Below are 18,618 nucleotides of genomic sequence, written 5' to 3'. Positions count from 1 at the left end.
AGACACAGTTGTGAGCGGTGATGAACAGTATAAGGAGGACATTCCTACAGGAAAAGATCTGAATAATATTAATGCTACAGATATGAAGGAAGAAGAAGAGACAGATGTGAGCGGTGATGAGCAGTATAAGGAGGACATTCCTACAGAGAAAGATTTGATCCATATTAATGCTGCAGACATAAAGGAAGAAGAAGAGACAGATGTGAGCAGTGATGAGCAGTATAAGGAGGACATTCCTACAGGTAACCACCCAGGTGAGTAGTAACCACTAATTGCAGAGATCAGTCACAGATTCTGCTTAGTCACCGTCTGTAATTATTTTTTATGGAATTTTTTTAAGTGGTACTCCGATGGAAAACAATTTTTTTTAATCAACTGGTGCTAGAAAGTTATTCAGAATTGTATATTACTTCTATTTAAAAATCTTTAGCCTTCCAGTACTTATCAGCTCTTATCCACAATTGTCTGTGTCAGGAATTGTCCAGAGCAGGAGAGGTTCGCTATGAAGATTTTCTCACACCCTGGACAGTTCCTGACCTGGACAGAGGTGGCAGCAGAGAGCACTGTGGTCAGACTGAAAACAACTACACATCTTCCTCTGGAGCATACAGCAGCTGATAAGTACTGGAAGAATTAAGATTTTTAAATAAAAAGTAATTTACAAACCTGTTGAACTTTTGGGGACCAGGTGATCTAAAATAAATTGTGTTCCACCGGAGTACCCCTTTAAGCCCTGTGTCCTGTCAGTCTTTTCTGCTATATATTCCTTTATTCAGTCAGAATATAAACTATAAATGATGAGAATGTGAGACGGTTGAGAATATAATAAAGGTGATTTGTTCTGATCATCTCCATCTGGTTTTGTGGTTCCTGACATTACACAAGGGCCATGAATCCGGATGATGCAGACAATCCACCAGCACCAAACATTTTCACTATAATGGATCTGCAGGATCAGAGGATTGAGCAATTGGCACTTGTAATGCAGACGCTTTAGAATCGTACGTCTCCCCTAGAGCCTCCTGTGCCTCAACCGGCAGCCACCTACCTTCCTGCTCCGGCAACTATTTCTGCTGCCATAGAAGCCATTGCCTCCTGTGGGTTTACTGGATCTGCCCCGCTTCCCCAGCATTATGGGGGCGATCCTAATGAATGTAGAGGCTCCCTGAACCAAGTGGGCATTTATCTGGAAATGGCCCCGCAGTCCTGTCCTAATGATAGAAGTAAGGTAGGATTCCTGATCTCCCTCCTTACTGATAACGCTCTATCCCCGGTGAATCCTCTTTGGAGACTGATAAACGTATTATCTACGACTACAGAGACATTTCATCTCCCTGTCCGTTCTCCCTCTGCGGCAGAGCAGCTCATGTCCATGTAACGGGACGAGAACTGTGGCCAAGAATTCAATAGAGTTGTGTATTGTAGCAGCAGAAGTGTGCTGGGATAAGGAAGCGCTGGTGGACACGTGCTCTAGTGGATTCTCCGATATTATACAAGATGAGATTGTGGCCTCCTGGATCATCTGAAAGGGTGAAACCAATGCAGCTTAGGACAACCCCCCTTTCCGTGGAGGAGAAGGATTATAGCAGGGGGGAGGGGATGTGTCTTTATTGGGCCCTTTGCTCGGATCATGCCAAACCTGGTGAGGAAACACTTGGGGTCCTGCTAGGGACAGATATTGGGTGGGCTTTCTTCATCCCCAGAGTTCCACAAAGACAAAGCTATGATTAGGATTATCCTATCGTGGTATATTTCCTCTGTGGTCACGCAGGTCCTCGTGGTCTCCAGTGCTGATGGGTATTTTGATGATGTGTTATCCGTGGTGGCTCAGGAGGTGTTACCTGCTCAAGTTTAAAGTGTTACTCCACCCACAGACATCTTATCACAAAGGATAGGGGATAAGATGTCTGATTGTGGGGGTCCTGCAGCTGGGACCCCCTGTGATCAGCGTGCAGCACTTTGCATTATAAACAGTATGTTTAGAACCCTAGGTTTGGGCAGCCGGAGATGTGACGCCCCCTCCCATAGACATGAATGGAGAGGACGTGATGTGACCTCACGAGGGGGCATGACATGACGTCACAGCCACTGCTTCCCAAACCAAGCATTCTAAAAAAAACTTTCAGAACGCTGGGTGCTGCCTGGGTGCTTATCCCCTTTAGATAGGGGATAAGATGTCTGTGGGTGGAGTACCCCTTTAGGGTATGTTCTTACTTACGCAGATTTGCTTCACAGCATTTTCTGCTGCAGATTTCAATGTAAACTAAATGACTGAGCACAACTTCTAATCTGCAGTTACAAATCCTGCGCATCAAATCTGCAGAGGATCCTGTACGTGTGAACGTGACCTTAAGGTTCCCGGTTTAGGTTGTATTGTGTCTGTAGTCAGTGACTGTGTTATGCAGCTGTCCTCACTCTGTATACATCATGCTGTGCTGAATGGGATTTTGTCATAGACTTCCATGGTCTGTACTTACACTTTACGTCTCTTTACTCACTATTCAGTAAAATAAGTTTAACCCCTTAACGACGCAGGACGTAAATGTACGTCCTGGTAAACTGGAACTTAACGCACCAGGACGTACATTTACGTCCTTTACATAACCGCGGGCATCGGAGCGATGCCCGGATCATGCATGGCAGGTCCCGGCTGTTGATCACAGCCAGGGACCTGCCGGTAATGGCGGACATCCGCGATAACACGGATGTCCGCCATTAACCCCTCAGATGCCGTGATCAATACAGATCACGGCATCTGCAGCATTGCGGACATGAAAATGGATGATCAGATCGCCCGTAGCGCTGCCGCGGCCATCCAATCGTCCAGAACATCAGACGGAGGTCCCCTCACCTGCCTCTGCTGCCTTCCCGGCGTCTTCTGCTCTGGTCTGCGATTGAGCAGAAGATCACCGATAACACTGATCAGTGCTATGTCCTATACATAGCACTGAACCGTATTAGCAATCGAATGATTGCTATAAATAGTTCCCTATGGGGACTATTAAAGTGTAAAAATAAAAGTTAAAAATATTTGAAAAACCCCCTCCCCCAATAAAAACGTAAATTGTCCAATTTTCCCTATTTCACCCCCAAAAAGTGTAAAAAAAAAAATTTTTGGGATACATATTTGGTATCGCCACGTGCATAAATATCCAAACTATTCAAATAAAATGTTAATGATACCGTATGGTGAACGTAAAAAAAAAAAAAAAGTCCAAAATAGCAGCTTTTTTATAACATTTTATTCTTTATAATTATTTATAAAAAATGTATTAAAAGTTTTATATAAGCAAATATGGTATCAATAAAAATTACAGATCAAGGCGCAAAAAATGAGACCACATACCGCCGCTTATACAGTAAAATAAAAAAAGTTATGTGTCTTCAAACTAGGGGGATTTTAAACTTACTCATTTGGGTAAAAAGTTTGTGATTTTTTTAAGCCCAACAGTAATAGAAAAGTACGTTATCACGGGTATCATTTTAATCTAATTGACCCAAAGAATAAAGAACACATCATTTTTACCATAAATTGTACGGTGTGAAAACAAAACCTTCCAAAATTTGCTAAATTGTGGTTTTCTTTTTAATTTCCCCGCACAAATAGTATTTTTTTGGTTGCGCCATACATTTTATGGTAAAGTGAGTGATGGCATTACAACGGACAACTGGTCCCGCAAAAAACAAGTCCTCATACTAGTCTGTGGATGAAAATATAAGAGTTATGATTTTTTGAAGGCGAGGAGTAAATACGTACTGCACTGATCTGTATTAGCAATCCAATGACTGCTCATACAAGTCCTACAGAGGGACCAAAAAGTGTTAAAAAAAAAAAAACATTCAAAAGATGTTTTAAATTTTTTTTAATTAACCCCTCCAATAATATTTGAACTTTTTTGTTGTAAAAATGTAAAAGCTATTTTTATTGTAATTGTTTTCAAAAAGTAGTAAAGTGTAACAAAAACTATGCAAATTAGATATCGCTGTGATTGTATGGACCTGACTTATATATATATATTTTTTTTAAGTATATCTTTATTTGTTTTTTCAAACATTTTACAAATTTCGACAGAATACAATGAAATAAATATGAGATGCATAAATGAAACGGTCATGGAAACCATAATAATAAACAATGGTGCAACGATCAACGTAGAAAATTAGCCATTGAACCCCCACCCTCCCCACCCAAAGAGAGTAGACATCATGTCACTTACGAGCTTATAGGTATCGACATCAGGCAAAACAGTAAGTAAACAAAGATAGGTCACAAGGTCACCCCACAGCCGAAGACAATCCGAGGCCACAACACCATTAGTTTGGCAGTCTAAGCCTCCCCAAAGTGCCCGCCACCGCCTTCCCCAAGTACCACTCCTGACTTATATATTAATGCTCATTAATACAATGTAAGATCCGTCCCACAAAAAACAAGCTCTAAAATGCAGTGTACATGGGAAAATAAGAGTTATGGCTATGAGGAGAGGAGGAAAAAAGGAAAACACAAAAGCTTAAATTTCCTGGGTTGTTAAGGGGTTAATACTAATAATAAAATCTGTGTTATTCTCTGAAGATTCTTGTAGCAGGAGATCAGAGGAGAATCTTATATCTTCAGATTATAAAGCAGATGATGATATCACACAAGATACATATGAAGAACATTCCATTATCCCAGATACACCCTCAGCCCTTCACAGCCAAGATCTGTCATCTCATCCTTATATACAGGTCCTGTCTTCTCAGTCATCACAGGGTGTTCAGAAAAATAAAAGACATCAAAGAGATCATACAGGAAAGAAACCATATTCATGCTCAGTATGTGGGAAATGTTTTACTGACAAATCACATCTTCTTAGACATCAAATAACTCACACAGGAGAGAAGCCATTTTCATGTTCAGAATGTAGAAAGTGTTTTACTGACAAATCAAGTCTTCGTAGACATCAAAGAACTCACACAGGGGAATTTTCATGTTTAAAATGTGGGAAATGTTTTACTCGGAAATCAACTTTTCTTCAGCATCAAAGAATTCACACAGGGGATAATCCATATTCATGCTCAGAATGCGGGAAATGTTTTATTAAGAAATCACATCTTGTTCAACATAAAAGAACTCACACAGGGGAGAAGCCATTTTCATGTTCAGTATGTGGAAAATGTTTTAATGACAAATCAATTCTTGTTCAACATCAAAGAACTCACACAGGGGAAAAGCCATTTTCATGTTCAGAATGTGGGAAATGTTTTACTTTGAAATCAGGTGTTACTCGACATGAAAGAACTCACACAGCGGAGAAACCATTTTCATGTTCAGAATGTGAGAAATGTTTTACTAATGAATCAGGTCTTGTTGTACATCAAAGAACTCACACAGGGGTGAAGCCATTTTCATGTTCAGAATGTGGAAAATGTTTTCCTGGGAAAAAAAAATCTTGTTCAACATCAAAGCACTCACAGGGCGGACAAGCTATTTTCATGTTCAGAATGTGAGAAAAGTTTTACTAATAAAACAGGTCTTGTTGTACATCAAAGAACTCACACAGGGGAGAAGCCATTTTTATGTTCAGAATGTGGGAAATGTTTTACTTGGAAATCAGATGTTACTCGACATCAAAGAACTCACACAGGGGAGAGACCATATTCATGTTCAGAATGTAGAAAGTATTTTCCTGACAAATCAAGTCTTCTTAGACATCAAAGAACTCACACAGGGGAGAAGCCATTTTCATGTTTAGAATGTGGTAAATGTTTTACTCGGAAATCAGACCTTGTTGTACATCAAAGAACTCACACAGGGGAGAAGCCAATTCAGAGCAATAAATGATGCAGATAACACATCTATATATTATCCATGTACATAGGATATCTGACATTTATACATATATCATATACTGCATCTCCAAACTTGTTACCAATTATTAAAGGGGTACTCCGGTGGAAAACTTTTTTTTTTAAATTAACTGGTGCTAGAAAGTTAAACAGATTTGTAAATTATTTTGATATAAAAATTGTAATCCTTCCAGTACTTATTAGCTGCTGAATACTACAGAGGAAATTATTTTCTTTTTGGAACACAGAGCTCTCTGTTGACATCACAACCACAGTTCTCTCTGCTGACATCTCTGTTCATTTTATGAACTGTCCAGAGTAGGAGAAAATCCCCATAGCTAACATATGCTGCTCTGGACAGTTCCTAAAATGGACAGAGATGTCAGCAGAGAGCACTGTGCTCGTGATGTCAGCAGAGAGCTCTGTGTTCCAAAAACAAAATAATTTCCTCTGTAGTATTCAGCAGCTAATAAGTACTGGAAGAATTAAGATTTTTTAATATAAGTAATATACAAATCTGTTTAACTTTCTGGGACCAGTTGATTAAAAAAAATTATAATTCCACCGGAGTACCCCTTTAACCCCCTTAAGGACTCAGCGTTTTTCAGTTTTTGCATTTTCGTTTTTTCCTCCTTACCTTTTAAAAATCATAACCCTTTCAATTTTCCACCTAAAATTCCATATTATGGATTATTTTTTGAACCACCAATTCTACTTTGCAGTGATATTAGTCATTTTACCCAAAAATCCACGGCGAAACGGAACAAAAAAATCATTGTGCGTCAAAATTGAAGAAAAAACACCATTTTGTAAGTTTTGGGGGCTTCTGTTTCTACGCAGTGCACTTTTTGGTAAAAATGACCCCTTATCTTTATTCTGTAGGTCCATACGGTTATAATGATCCCCTACTTATATAGGTTTGACTTTGTCGCACTTCTGGAAAAAATCATAACTTCATGCACGGAAATTTATACGTTTAAAAATGTCATCTTCTGACCCCTATAACTTTTAAATTTTTCTGTATACGGGGCGGTATGAGGGCTCATTTTTTGTGCCATGATCTGAAGTTTTTATTGGTACTTTTTTTTTTTATGGCTTTTTAATCAATTTTTAATGGGATAAAAAGCTACCAAAAATACGCTATTTTGGAGTTTGGAATTTTTTGCACATACGCCATTGACCGTGCGGTTTAATTAACAATACATTTTTATAGTTCGGACATTTACGCACTCGGCGATATCACATATGTTTATTTTTACTTACACTTTTTTTTTTATAATGGGAAAAGGGGGGTGATTGAAACTTTTATTAGGGAAAGGGTTAAATGACCTTTAACTTTTTTTTTTTTTCACTTTTTTTTTGCAGTGTTATAGCTCCCATAGGGACCTATAACACTGCACGCACTGACCTTTTACGCTGATCACTGGCGTGTATTAACATGCCATTGATCAGCGTTATCAGCGCTTGACTGCTCCTGCCTGGATCTCAGGCATGGAGCAGTCATTTGCCAATCGGACACCGAGGAGGCAGGTAGGGACCCTCCAGGTGTTTTGTAAGCTGCTCGGGAAGCGGCGGTCAACTTTGATCGCCGCGTCTGAAGGGTTAATACAAGGCATCACCGAGATCGGTGATGTCCTGTATTAGCCACGGGTCCCGGCCGCTGATGGCCGCCGGGACCGACGCGATATGACGCTGGGTCACCGCGTGACCCCACGTTATATCGCAGGACGTAAATATACGTCCTGCGTCGTTAAGGAGTTAATAAAAGTTTTCTTTCTTATATGATTTATTATTCTTATATTCATCTCCGCACACTGGACTTATAATAAATGTAATATTGTCCCTGACGTTGTATATAGGGAATGTAACGCGTCAGTGTTGTCCCCGCCCCCTTCTCATTATGATTATAGAGACTTTAATTCAAGGCATCAGACAGGATCCGCGCGTCTCCCTTGAAGATCGTCTCTTCTGAACATAAGACGCTGCAGATACTTTTATTTATCACAAACCCTAGACCAGCGTTTCCCGTCTTGACGTCTATTTTCGGTCTCAGATCATAAAATCCATTTTTCTATATGAGAAGTCGTCAATATGTCAGCGCCCCCCGGGTTCAGTAAACATCGGTGTAATTCTTTTCCTTTTCTTTGTCCTCCCCGGGGTATAAAATCCCTAGAGATCTGATCACATCTGGTACAAGATCTCTTTACTTCACACTTTGCGCCATTATTACACGGATTGAAGACCCAGTTACACGCTCGTAAATTCCCATATATGTCGTGGATTGGAAGGAAAAAGGTTCTTAAATCTTATATTTACCAATAATATTTTATATTTTTACAGTCCGTCCCTATCATAGTACGGAATTGTTATTTTTCTTCTATCCGATGGTTATTTAGTAATTTTGTTATGATTCAGAAGAGACCACGTGTCCCGTATAGACACTCACCCTGAAGACATTAGACGGCGGTTTTGTGTTTCCGGATTTACACACTTATTATAAAGCTTTTCCTTCGTCTGGATTATTAGAGCTCGTTCGCTCTTCTTTTTCTCATCCTCCCCTTTATATTCCTCCTCATGTGGATATGGAATTCTCCTCAGTCCCTCCTTCTATAGGGCCCATTTTGTGGCCCCCGCACTCCTCCTTGGCCTCTCTAGTTCTTTCCTCTTTTATATATAACTTTGTCGGTATTACGAGACTGCTCTACGACTGATTCTGATTTCCCTTCTCCCCTAACCCCACTTTCTTTACTCCCTATGGTTATTACTAAACACATTTTCCCTCTTCCCCTTTGTGGGAACGTTTATATTCTTTTACGTTACGAGATTTATATTCTTCTACTAAGACTTTGGCCATAGAGGAATCTCAGGCTTTCTGGGGTTTTATAAGTAAATTTATCTTTACTCTCCAATGTTTTAAGCGTTATACTAACATACGTCCCTGAAATTGGTTAGAGAGATTGTATTTATTCCCTAAATAATAATATTATCTAAGCTTTATTCTTATCTGATTTCTTCTGCTCCTAATAGTAACCAAAATGCATCTTATATGAGAAGAGGAGCTGAATATCCAACTCTCTGAAGAACAGTGTGAATTTATCTCTAGCGCTCACGTGGCTCCTCCCCCTGTATTCGTATACAGGAGCGTTCATATAAGTTATATTGTCGGGGGTATGGGAGTCCTCCTCTCCTTTTGTCACATGGTATTCCAGAATCTTCTCAATGTTGGAGGTGTGGGAGTGAGTCATGGACTCTTTTACATATATAGGGGTCCTGCTTGAAAATTCAATCTTTCTGGCAGGTTATTTCGATTGCCATATATACTCGAGTATAAGCACCTTTTTTTTTGTGTAGAAAATGTCCCCCTCGGCTTAAACTCAAGTGAAAAAAAAAAATAGTAGTGACATCAGTCCAACCATTCAGGTAGGGGGGGGAGCCATCCATCTTTACCGGGACGGCCCCGGACTCATCCAGAATAGGGACGCTGAAGGGACTGTCTGCGCAGGGACCGTCCGCATACCAGTGGGAAAAGTGAGCTGGTCTGGTCCATCCACCTTCTCCACTCTGGGCCTGCCCCGGAATAGTGATTCTGGGGTAGGGTCGCTGCTGCGCATTAAGGCCACCATGCAAGGACACCCCTGATGTCACGGAGTGTACCTTTCTCTACTGCCAGGCAGCAGGAAAAGGTGATTAGACGATAAGCGAGGGGGATGATGACAGGAGGGGGATGGATGATGACGGGGAATGGGTGTTTGTGTCAGTGTATGATGACAGGGAGGATGGTTGATGATGGGGGATGGGTGTCTGTGGCAGTGGATGATGACAGGAGGGGGATGAATGATGACAGTAGAATCTCCCAATAGCGGACACTCACAGGGAATAAAAGTGTCCATTATTGAGAGATGGCCCCTATTGGGAAAAAGGCTCCAAATTCTTCCTAAATGACTGAATACTGTCCTGTGCTAACTCCAGAGTGTAATTACCTATAAAACACAATAAAAAAAATATTACAGTAGAATCTCCCAGTGTCGTTTAATCACCCCCTGTATCATTAATCACCCCCCTCCCTTTTTTTTTACCCTGTGCCATCTTATTCCCCTGTGCATTGTGCCAAATTATCCCCCTCCCTTACCCCCTGTGCCACATAATTTCCCCTTGATCCCCCTGAGCCATTTCATTCTCCCATTAGTACCTTCTGTATAAATTCATCTCCACCTCTTTATAAAGTGGCAGAGGGGGTGATGAATATGCACAAAGGGTAATAAAGGGGTAATGAGATAGCACAGAGGGGGATCAAGAGGAAAGGATGTGGCACAGGTGGTAATAAAGGGAGGGGTGATTTGTCACAGGGGAAATAAAGTGGCACAGGGGGCCAGTCATCTTATCCCCAATCCTTTGGATATGGGATGAGATGTCTAGGGGCGGAGTACCCCTAAGTAAGTCCATTCTTTATTCATTCTTTGACCATCCTTCATGATCAGTTATGTCCCCTTATGACTAACGTCTGTTATTTTTGACGAGGCAAATAACGGTGCATTCACTCATTTTTGTCCCGTCAAAAATAACGTTGGATTAACAGACGTTAAAATTTTAATATTGAAGTCTATGGTTGATGAATGTTCACAAATGACATCCGTTAGCACCCAGTATTTTTATATTCCGTTATGATCCCTTATTGCTACTGAGCATGCTCCGTACAGCGTCACAACCAGAAGGGGTTAAAACGGACATAAAATAACTACAACAGTGCATGACGGATGAAATAACGGGTAGTAACGGATGGAATATGTCAATTATTTTGATAGAATGGCGTTATAATAATGTACATTGGGCATCAGTTATCACCCGATATGTTCAGTTATTGTATCTATTTTTTAATGATCTGTTTTTGCAGAATAACGGGTGTCAGAAGGCAGGAAGATGGCGGTAGTGTGAAAGAAGCCTAACGTGTCATGTGACTAGGCGGCACTATAATAGCGTCACACTCCATCGCATTATCTTTTTGTAATTTGTGTCAGTTTTGCCGAGCCCTGTAGTATCACCTTGTTCTATCATTTTCCATTACTTGCCCCTAGGTATATTATCTGGGTCACATGACATTTCACCTCTCTTTATCATGTCCAGAGTCCTGACAGTTTGTAGGGTTTGTGGTATAATGATTCCTATACGGAGAATTATAGGGTTTGTGGTATAATGATTCCTATACGGAGAATTATAGGGTTTGTGGTATAATGATTCCTATACGGAGAATATGTTGTGATACATGATGGTTTTCCACATCCTGGTCCTTGTGTATTAGACTGAAAATAGTTCTTAGTGTCGGCACCGCAGTGGGTGCAGCTATAAGGCAGGTGGATATAGGATCATCCGCACTCAGCACATTCTTCACACAAAAGTGCCAAACGTTCAGAATTTGTCCACATGTGTCCATAGTTCTCAGGATACACCAGTAATTGAATAATCTGGGAGGGATCTGGTGCCAAAAAATATTAGTCCTGAGGTAAAAATCCTGATGAGTGTCGGATGTTTTATGTGGTATCTGGTGAGGTCACTTTGGTACAAGGACTGGCATGGATCCACATAGGCTTTCCTTCCTATTACTGAGGTCGTTGTTGTCAGCAGGACTTGGAAAGGCCGGTCACATGGAGGTCAGGACTCTTTGTGTCTCTTTATCACCACCCGATCTCCAGGATCTAGATCAGGAGTTTTACCATCTGGAATAGAATAAAGACTTGTGTATACGCTTGTTGTACGCGCTTGTGTACGGCCGCACATAGCTAGATAGGTGACTGTGTTACATCTGCAGTAGCTGTGGACAGTACAACCCTGTTCTAGGGGCACAACCAAAAAGTGTCCCCCCATAAGGAGACAACCCGCTGCTTCTTCATAACATCGTTCATAAGGTTGTAAAAGACCAGAGTCCATAAAGGTCAATCCATATCCCTATTGTGTCCCTACTGTGCTGACCCGGAGGAAGGCAAAAAACCCTTATGAGGCTGATTCCCATCGCCCCATGACGGGGGAAAAATTCCTTCCCAACTCCAAATGTCAGAATAAATCCCTGGATCAATGTTCTGTCCCAATAAATCCATAACCTGCTCCTATTACCTGCATCATAATTCATCCAGTAAAGTGCGACCTCCATCACTATCAATAACTTCTGGAACTACCTACCATATCCTTCACAATCTGCCCTGCTGCCATCTTTACATCGCCATTTCTCCCCGGATAGGCCTTAGGCCAACCTGAAAAGAGATCCACACACACCAAAAAGTATTCATACCCTCCTCACAAGGAGACCGGAATATAGTCTATGTGCAGTCGCCAAAACAGGTAAATGTCACCCGGTGCGGTTGGTGTCACCCGGTGCGGTAGAAAATGGTGTCACCCCCATACCTACCCCCTCCCCCCAGTAAGTTTTTGGCCAGTTGTGACAAACACCACTGTTGTAGCGCACTGTGAGAAATTCTAGTATAATAATCAGATATACCAGTTGCCACAGAATGGGAAAGTGTTAAAGAAGTTTTCACCATTTAAATATACAGCTCCCAGAATTACTTAAAGGGGTACTCCACTGGAAAACATTTACTTTTATATCAACTGGTGCCAGAAAGTTAAATAGATTTTTAAATTACTTCTATTTAGAATCTTAATCCTTACGGTACTTATAAGCTGTTGTATTCTTCACAGGAAGTTGTGTAGTTCTTTCCAGTCTGTCCACAGTGCTCTGTCTGTCCATGTTAGGAACTTTCCAGAGCAGGATAGGTTTGCAATGGGGATTTGCTCCTACTATGGACAGTTGTTGACATGGACAGAGGTGTCAGCACAGAGAACTGTGGCCAGACAGAAAATAAATTAAAAAAGAAAAGAACTTCCTGTGAATTGCTTATACAGCAGCTTATAAGTACTGGAAGGATTCAGATTTTTAAGTAGAAGTAATTTATAAATCTGTTTAACTTTGTAGCACCAGTTGATTACATTTTTTTTCCAGTAGAGTACCCCTTTATGCAGTGGTGAGGTTATGCTGGGAGTTGAGATTCACTGACCTAACTGTAGAACTGACAAGCGACTACAGCTCTGATAGGACATAGTGAGGACAATGATATCAGTGACTACAGGTGACGTCTTCTCTATAGTGAGGAGAATACAGAATAATATCAGTGACTACAGGTGACGTCTTCTCTATAGTGAGGAGGATACACAATGATATCAGTGACTACAGGTGACGTCTTCTCTATAGTGAGGAGAATACACAATGATATCAGTGACTACAGGTGACGTCTTCTCTATAGTGAGGAGAATACACAATGATATCAGTGACTACAAGTGACGTCTTCTCTATAGTGAGGAGAATGTACAATGATATCAGTGACTACAGGTGACGTCTTCTCTATAGTGAGGAGAATACACAATGATATCAGTGACTACAGGTGACGTCTTCTCTATAGTGAGGAGAATACAGAATAATATCAGTGACTATAGGTGACGTCTTCTCTATAGTGAGGAGAATACACAATGATATCAGTGATTATAGATGACCTCTTCTCTATAGTGAGGAGAATACACAATGATATCAGTGACTACAGGTGACGTCTTCTCTATAGTGAGGAGAATACACAATGATATCAGTGATTACAGGTGACGTCTTCTCTATAGTGAGGAGAATACACAATGATATCAGTGACTACAGGTGACGTCTTCTCTATAGTGAGGAGAATACAGAATGATATCAGTGACTACAGGTGACGTCTTATCTATAGTCTTCCCTTATCTAATTCAGATGGTACATACCGCCTGGTCCAGCTAAAACTTCTCTCTGCAGAATGTGACGCCCAGACGTCTCCTCACTATGTCAGTGGATTCTCATCCTCTATATGAAAACAAGTATTATTATAAACATGCCAGACACTGTATCCTCTAAATATAATACTACTATACACTACACTCTTTGATTATAAACCTTCCATACACCGTACCCACTGAATATAATACTACCACACACTGTACATTCTGAATATAATACCAACACATACTGTACACTCTGAATATAAATCTGCCACATACTGTACCCCTGAATATAATACCGCCACACACTGTAACCTCTGAATATAATACTACCACCCACTGCGCCCTCTGAATATAATACCAACACATACTGTACACTCTGAATATAAATCTGCCACATACTGTACCCTCTGAATATAAATCTGCCACATACTGTACTCTCTGAATATAATACCAACACATACTGTACCCTCTGAATATAAATCTGGTGGTGTTGCTATTGGATGATGGGGGTGCTAGTACTGGGGGGGTGTTGCTGGAGGATGATGAGGGTGCTACTGGCCATCCCCCCTGGCAGTATCACCCCCATCATCCATCGGCAGGATCGTCCTCCTGGCAGGAGCACCCCCATCATCCACCATCAGGATCTGCTGATGGAGGTGCTGCTGGGGGGGTTTGCTGGTGGATGATGAGGGTGCTACTGCCAGGGGGGAGCATTAGATAGGCAGCAGTTCCCCCACTTAAGGTAGGTAGCAGTTCCCCCACATTAGGTAGGTAGCAGTTACCCCACATTAGGTAGCATAGATTCCCCACATGTGGTACCAGTTACCCCACATTAGGTAGTAATTTCCACACATTAGGTAGCACATATTCCACACATTAGGTAGCACAGATTCCACACATTAGGTAGCACAGATTCCACACATTAGGTAGAAGTTTTCCCACATTATGTAGCAGCTTTCGCACATTAGGTAGCAGTTTTCCAACATTAGGTAGCAGTTTCCTCACATGAAATAGCATAGATTCCCCACATATGGTAGTAGTTTCCCCCCATTAGGCCGCAGGTTCCCTTGCATGTTCCCCACAATAGGTCAAAGTCTCCCCACATTAGATCGCTGGTTCAAACAAACCCCCCCCTCCCCCCACACAAAAAAAAAAAACACACACACACAACAGAGACACACACAGATAGAGACACACACACTCACAGACAGAGAGACACACAGACTGAGTCACACACAGTCACACACACACACAGTCACACACAGACAGAGAGCCACACACAAACACACACACATACATACACACAGAGACACACACACACAAAGACAGAGAGTCACACACACAGTCACACACATACAGAGACACACAAACAGAGATAGAGTGAGACAGACACACACTCACTTACCCATCCAGCGCAGCGCTCCTTCTCTCCGGCGCTCTGCGAGTGACGTCACGTCCTGCTGCGCGGCCCTGCGGAGTGACGTTGGGCCGGCGCAACAGAAGACGTGGGGGCGCAGGCCGGTTCACTTTGCAGGTGACGGGGGTGGGGGGGTGGGGGTGCTTCTACTAGTACAGAGACAAGTGAGACAGCGAAAAAGTGAGGACGGGGGGGAAGGTGAGGGGTGCTATTACAGAGGCAGAGCAAGTGAGGAGCGGGGGCGTACCTGGTGTCACCCCATCAGGATGGTGTCACCCGGTGCGGGCCGCACCCCCCGCACCCCGGTCGCAACGCCACTGGGTAAATCCGCCACGTTTAGGAGGCACCTGCACCGCTTTGCCTACATTAGGTCTTGCACAGGTCATGCCGGCCGGCATTTACCTGTTGACCACTGTGGTAAATCCTGAGGCTATCCAGTGATCACTCACCAGTGATATTATAGTCATTTTCAAGTTGTGGTGACTCCATGAGTCTCCTGGGCCATCATTGGGCACAGAACCTTTGGTAGACAGATTTTATCCTTGTTTTTATACAGACCGGTATCATTCAGGGCAGCTCGTTGCTTTACCCACTTGCCCTCCTCGGTGCCTCTGGAGACCTTTTAAGATGGTTGCGTCAACCACATCAGGTCCATTGTGCTTTTCTTACCTGTAATAAAGAAACAGACTTGTCCTGGGCCCTCGGCCCCTTAGCAGATTGTTAAACTGCTTTGTCAGTAATATCCTATCCTCTTGTCTGCTCAGCAGAAAGTGAGAACATTAAAGGGACACTCTGGTCCTAGACAGATGGAAATGTGGGAGAATATGTCTTAGGATGGGTTCACATTGGCCCTCATTTATTATTCTAAACCCGACCTTTTTTGTCGGGTTTTTTTGGCGCAGCTTTGTCTGCGCCATGTCGCAGACATCGTGTGCCAGTCTGCGACACGATGCAACATTTTTTCCCGACGGACCCGATGTGGATTCTCCCAAACCCGAAAAAGGGGCGTAACCCGACATTTCTGAGCGTTCCCACGTATTTATTAAGGTTTCCAACTCGAATTTGTTGAATTGTTGTGGAATTTTTCCCGACAGCTCAGAGGAGTTGGAAACCAAAACCAACAAAACCCACGTGCGACAAACAGGATGCGACATAATAATAAATACCAGGGGAAAAAAGCAGTCGGGTAAGAAAGCAACATAGACTTACAACCCGATTTTCTTAGTAAATGAGGGCCATTATGTTTTTCCACATACAGTAGCGCATTTTTATTTTTTATTTTTTTTTAGGCAGCTCTCTGAAGAAGTTTGGTCACAAACGAAACGTTAGAGCATCTATACACTTTTAGACAGGAATACAGGCTGTGTCTAAGTGTGGAGTGACTATGTAACGGTAGTGAACCGGCATAGGGGAAAAAGAGAACTCCATAACTTACACTGTAGCACCACCTAGTGGGCTATCATTGGAAGACACCCTGTATTTCCTGATAGTTTTAAATCACTACATTTGATTTTCACGTTTCCCATGTTATTTTAATCAATAACAATAAAAGTTAAATTTTATTTGGGTTATAAGTTAGGGCATTGTTCCCCGGAAAAGGGGGGGTTTCCCCTCCTGAAGGGGATTGGAGATTTATTCAGTAAGAGCCCATAACCCAGTGGGACCTCTCTGTTGTACGGCAGGGGGGGAGCTAAAAACTTGCGCTCACGAGTGTAATTCATTTCAATAAGCCGACCAGAGTGAAACGTTCGGTCCGGTCGGCTCATTGAAGTGAATTACATACGGGAGCACAAGTTTTTAGCTCCCCCTGCCGTTTGCGCTCCCATATGGGGAAAAAGGTAATGTGAACCCACCCTTATTCAGCAATGTTGTTCAGACGCCTTGAGCTTTAACCCCTTAAGAACTGAGCCCTTTTTCACCTTGATGACAGAGCCCTTTTTTGCAATTCTGACCACTATCACTTTATGCATTAATAACTCTGCGATGCTTTTACCGATTATTCTGATTCCGAGATTGTTTCTTCGTGACATATTCTACTTTAATACAGTGGTAAATTTTAGCATTTTTCTAACTTTGAAACTCTCTGCTTGTAAGGAAAGTTGATATTCCAAATAAATGATATATTGATTCACACATACAATATGTCTACTTTATATTTTCATCATAAAGTTGACATGATTTTACTTCTGGAACACATCAGAGGCTTCAAAGTTCAGCAGCAATTTTCAAATTTTTCACAAAATTTTCAAAATTGGAATTTTTCAGGGACCAGTTCAGTATTGAAGTGGATTTGAGGGGTCTTCATATTAGAAATACCCCATTATAAAAACTGCACCCCCCCCCCAAAGTATTCAAAATGACTTTCAGAAAGTGTATTAACCCTTTAGGTGTTTCATAGGAATAGCGGCAAATTGAAGGAGAAAATTCAAAATCTTTATTTTTTACACTCTCATGTTCTTGTAGACCCAGTTTTTGAAATTTTACAAGGAGTAAAAGGAGAAAAAGCCCCCCAAAATGTGTAACCCAATTTCTCTCGAGTAAGGAAATATCTCATATGTGTATGTCAAGTGTTTGGCGGGCGCAGTAGAGGACTCAGAAGGGAAAGAGCGACAATGGGATTTTGGAGAGTGAGTTTTTCTGAAATGTTTTTTGGGGGGGCATGTCACATTTAGGAAGCCTCTATGGTGCCAGAACAGCAAAAAAAAACCATGGCATACTATTTTGGAAACTACACCCCTCAAGGAACGTAACAAGGGGTCCAGTGAGCCTTAACACCCCACAGGTGTTTGACGACTTTTCGTTAAAGTCGGATGTGTAAATGAATTTTTTTCCACAAAAATGCTGGTTTTCCCCGAAATTTTACATTTTTGCAAGGGGTTATAGGAGAAAATGTCCCCCAAAATTTGTAACCCCATCTCTTCAAAATATGGAAATACCCCATGTGTGGACGTCAAGCACACTGCGGGCGCACTACAATGCTCAGAAGAGAAGAAGTCACATTTGGCTTTTGGAAAGCAAATTTTGCTGAAATGGTTTTTGGGGGGCATGTCGCATTTAGGAAGCCTCTATGGTGCCAGAACAGCAAAAAAAAAAAACACATGGCATACTATTTTGGAAACGACACCCCTTAAGGAACGTAACAAGGGGTACAGTGAGCCTTAACACCCCACAGGTGTTTGACAAATTTCTGCTAAAGTTGGACAGGAAAATGAAAAAAAATTTTTTTTTTAATTAAAATGCTGATGTTACCCCAAATTTTTCATTTTCACAAGGGGTAATTGGAGAAAAAGCCTCCCAAAATGTGTAACCCCATTTCTTCTGAGTATGGAAATACCCCATATGTAGATGTAAAGTGCTCTGCGGGCGAACAACAATGCTCAGAAGAGAAGGAGCGCCATTGAGCATTTGGTGAGAGAATTTGGTTGGAATAGAAGTCAGGGGCCATGTGCGTTTACAAAGCCCCCATAATGCCAGAACAGTGGACCCCCCCCCCCCCCCCACATGTGACCCCATTTTGGAAACTACACCCCTCACAGAATTTAATAAGGGGTGCAGTGAACATTTACACCCCACTGGCGTTTGACAGATCT

The 18,618-nt window shown here is 41.8% G+C and overlaps 2 protein-coding genes across 2 annotated transcripts in view; both read left to right on the top strand.

Annotated features, from left to right (window-relative positions):
- LOC130298197 (oocyte zinc finger protein XlCOF7.1-like) overlaps positions 1-18,618 on the top strand; it is a 286,423-nt gene that overhangs the window by 80,011 nt on the left and 187,794 nt on the right. The window lies entirely within an intron of this gene.
- Positions 131-5,782, top strand: LOC130298203 (gastrula zinc finger protein XlCGF17.1-like; the record flags this gene model as incomplete). The annotated part of the gene is made up of 3 exons (XM_056551118.1): positions 131-254; positions 4,571-5,257; positions 5,595-5,782. Coding segments are annotated over 3 exons (999 nt in total), but the record flags the coding sequence as incomplete, so codon positions are not given.

The sequence above is a fragment of the Hyla sarda genome (genome assembly GCF_029499605.1).
Source record: "Hyla sarda isolate aHylSar1 chromosome 1 unlocalized genomic scaffold, aHylSar1.hap1 SUPER_1_unloc_4, whole genome shotgun sequence".
NCBI lineage: Eukaryota > Metazoa > Chordata > Amphibia > Anura > Hylidae > Hyla > Hyla sarda.
The sequence above is the reverse complement of the archived record's forward strand: the minus strand, read 5'-3'. Positions and strand labels throughout refer to the sequence as shown.